We start from the raw sequence: 2979 nt of genomic DNA, 5'->3' as shown, positions 1-2979 counted from the left end.
CAAATACCTCGTTCACATATGTTATTGACCAGATAATTTGTAATATTCAAGAGGTACTAATGAGAGAAGGTTGACTTGTTCTATGATTTACACTTCCAAGGCCAATATTATTATTATTATTATTTTTGGTAAAAGGTAAGAAAAGGCCAATATTTCTTTGCTATTTGCTCATTCAAAGAAAGTCAGATGAGGATACGTCACGGCATACGTCAAATTGCGTAATCAATGAACAAACATTAACCCACGACGAACAGGCTGACGTATTATCTGTTGGCTTTTTGTTCTTTTTTCTGGCTAGGTAGAGAAACGTGATGTTTTTACCCCCTATGTATACTTAAATATGCATTCAACAAGCCACAGCAGAAGAGCAGAGCCAACACCTTGAGAATCTTTGTAAGAGGAAAAGAAAGGGCAGATTTTAACATTTCAAGCTCTTCATCAAATGGACAGGTACTACTCGCTTCCACTACTCACGAGAAATTATCGGAACCAGTTCGATATGATATATTTCACGGAAAAAAAGCTAACCCTTGTGTCTGGTTTCCATTTTCGTGTTCACTTTCATAGGGTTGCAGTGGTGACGGGTGCGAATAAAGGGATCGGATTCGAGATATGCAAGCAACTCGCTTCAAATGGAGTCTTCATTGTATTGACCGCAAGAGATGTGAATAGAGGGAATGAGGCTATCAAGAAGCTCGCGAGTATCGGGATCTCCAACGTGGTCTTTCATCCGCTCAACGTGGTCGACGAGACCAGTGTCCGTTCTTTGGCGGATTTTGTCGAGGCTCGGTTCGGAAAACTTGATATTTTGGTATGATCTATTCATATGTCACTTGTTATATTATGTTACAAATAGATTGAGAAAAGAGCCATAAAAGAACAGTGGCCTTGCAGGTGAATAATGCAGGCATAACCGGAGCTACATATTTGAAAAAGGACTTGGTATGATATACATTTTTCATGTTATTTTTGTGATGTAATATATAGAACATATACAACGTTTATGTGTATCTCACGCCACTTTTTTCACTTTCCTGATTACTGGCCTCAATACACATTTGCCCACCATTTGATAATAGCCTAGCTTTTGATCGGAACTCACTAACATGCAAACTCAAAAATGTTAGTTTGGATGCTAACCAATTCTTTTCTGACATGAATATATTTCTTCTAGCATAGACGTTTGGGGCATCCATTATTTTTCATTTTTCCCTTTTAATCACGGAAAGTAAGAGGTTTTAACAGGTAATCACTATCGTCTTTTTTATGTAACCTTATCGCAGATTAAAGGTCCGGAGGCCAAATCGATGAAAGAGTTCGTTGAGGAGACGTATGAATCAGCAGAACATTGTCTAAGGACAAACTACTATGGAATCAAACAAGTAACTGCTGCTCTTCTACCTCTTCTTCAGCAATCGAATTCGGCAAAAGTAGTCAATGTCTCCTCATCCCTTGGCCAACTTCAGGTATGTACTACGTTTTCATCTAAAAATTCTAGAGATCTCGTAAAATCTCACATTGTATCGGAATTAAGAGGTTTGAGTTTGCATCTTCCAGACTCCTATTTGCCTCCCTAGTCGAATATTTCCATGATTAAGGCTAAAGACAAAGTTCAGTATACGTGTGAAGGGGAATGTTAGAATATATAAACAATAAACCACGTATTCATTTAATAGCTTAAATTTTTAGGAAAGTTAGCAGTGGTCTCACAAAATATCTCATGTGCTAATTAGTGCAATTCACAAATGAAGCTTTTCATATTGTCAACTGAGAAAACCACACACAATCAACTTATTATATCTTCTAGCTATTTAATGGAACGACAAAGGTGATTGACACTATTGTCTTTGTCATGCAACCTTATTGCTACCTGCATATTCTCTCATCAAAGATTTGTTCATCTTATTTTGCTTGAAATTAGTATATTCCTGGCGAGAATATCAAAGAGGAGTTCAATGACGTCGATAGCCTCACGGAAGAGAAAGTGGACGGTTTGGTAGTGAGATTCTTGAAGGATATGAAGAAAGGTACGGTGGAAACTGGAGGCTGGCCTATCATTTTATCAGCTTACATCGTCTCCAAGGCAGCTCTCAATGCGTACACAAGAATTTTGGCGAAGAATTGCCCCGGTATCGCGATCAATGCTGTGAATCCCGGTTTTGTTAAAACCGACCTAAACCACTACACGGGGTTTTTTCCAGTCGAGGAAGGTGCAAGAGGTCCTGTTATGGTGGCTTTAATGCCAAAAGAAGGACCTTCCAGCATGTTCTTTAATCGGACGGTGCTATCAACCTTTTGATCAAGATTTGAACTATTAGTGCAGAGAGGCTATGTCCGTTTAAACCCTAAAGCTAGGTTCTAGTGTATTTTCGTTTTGTTTATTGTAGGTGTAATGCCCTGGGTTTCTACTGTACATACATTATCCACTTTGGACACTAAGTTTTCACAGTTTTGTTCCTCTCAAATGAGCTCATACTACCCAAAAAAAAAAAAAAAAAAAACGCGTATATACAATTAGAGGACTCATTACCTTATAAGGCAGCTCAGAACTCCCTCTTTAGGTGATGTGAGATAAGAGGTGCGTCCCCCTCGCTGTGCATGTCTGGGGACTAAGGCGTGGACGCACCACCATCCCTTCTTCTCGCGCACTGCCAGAGAAGGATAAAAGATGTGCCCCCGTCCCTGTGCACATCCCTGTGCACTGCCAAAGAGGGATAAGAGATGTGCCCCCCTCTCTGCGCACGTCCGGGGACTGGTGCATCCTCCCTGCGCACATTTGGGGATTGAGGCACAGACGCACTGCCATCCACGCGATTGGGAGTCAGCTCACCACCATCCCTCCTCCCCACGCACGGCCACGTGGGCCATTACACTCTCCACTCCTTAGAAGCACAATGTCCTCGCTATGGCCCTACACGCGATCGGGAGTCGGCTCTAATACCACTTATAATACCTTAGGTCTCTATGGTACACATATTA

General features: G+C 41.0%; 1 protein-coding gene across 1 annotated transcript; it reads left to right on the top strand.

The window, feature by feature from the left end:
• Positions 1–338: 338 nt before the first annotated feature.
• LOC104441775 (salutaridine reductase-like) lies at positions 339–2448 on the top strand. Its single transcript, XM_010054997.3, has 5 exons — positions 339–450; positions 568–811; positions 895–942; positions 1284–1466; positions 1922–2448. Exons 1-5 carry the CDS (start codon positions 443–445, stop codon positions 2297–2299), a joined length of 861 nt encoding a protein of 286 aa, XP_010053299.1. The 5' UTR covers positions 339–442; the 3' UTR covers positions 2300–2448.
• The last annotated feature ends 531 nt before the right edge of the window (positions 2449–2979 follow it).

The sequence above is a fragment of the Eucalyptus grandis genome, chromosome 4 (genome assembly GCF_016545825.1).
Source record: "Eucalyptus grandis isolate ANBG69807.140 chromosome 4, ASM1654582v1, whole genome shotgun sequence".
NCBI classification, from domain to species: Eukaryota; Viridiplantae; Streptophyta; class Magnoliopsida; order Myrtales; family Myrtaceae; genus Eucalyptus; species Eucalyptus grandis.
The sequence above is the reverse complement of the archived record's forward strand: the minus strand, read 5'-3'. Positions and strand labels throughout refer to the sequence as shown.

Coding starts and splice junctions, on each gene's coding strand:
- LOC104441775 (XM_010054997.3), top strand. Junction 812..894: donor TCGGAAAACTTGATATTTTG/GTATGATCTATT, acceptor GTGGCCTTGCAG/GTGAATAATGCAGGCATAAC. Junction 1,467..1,921: donor CATCCCTTGGCCAACTTCAG/GTATGTACTACG, acceptor GCTTGAAATTAG/TATATTCCTGGCGAGAATAT.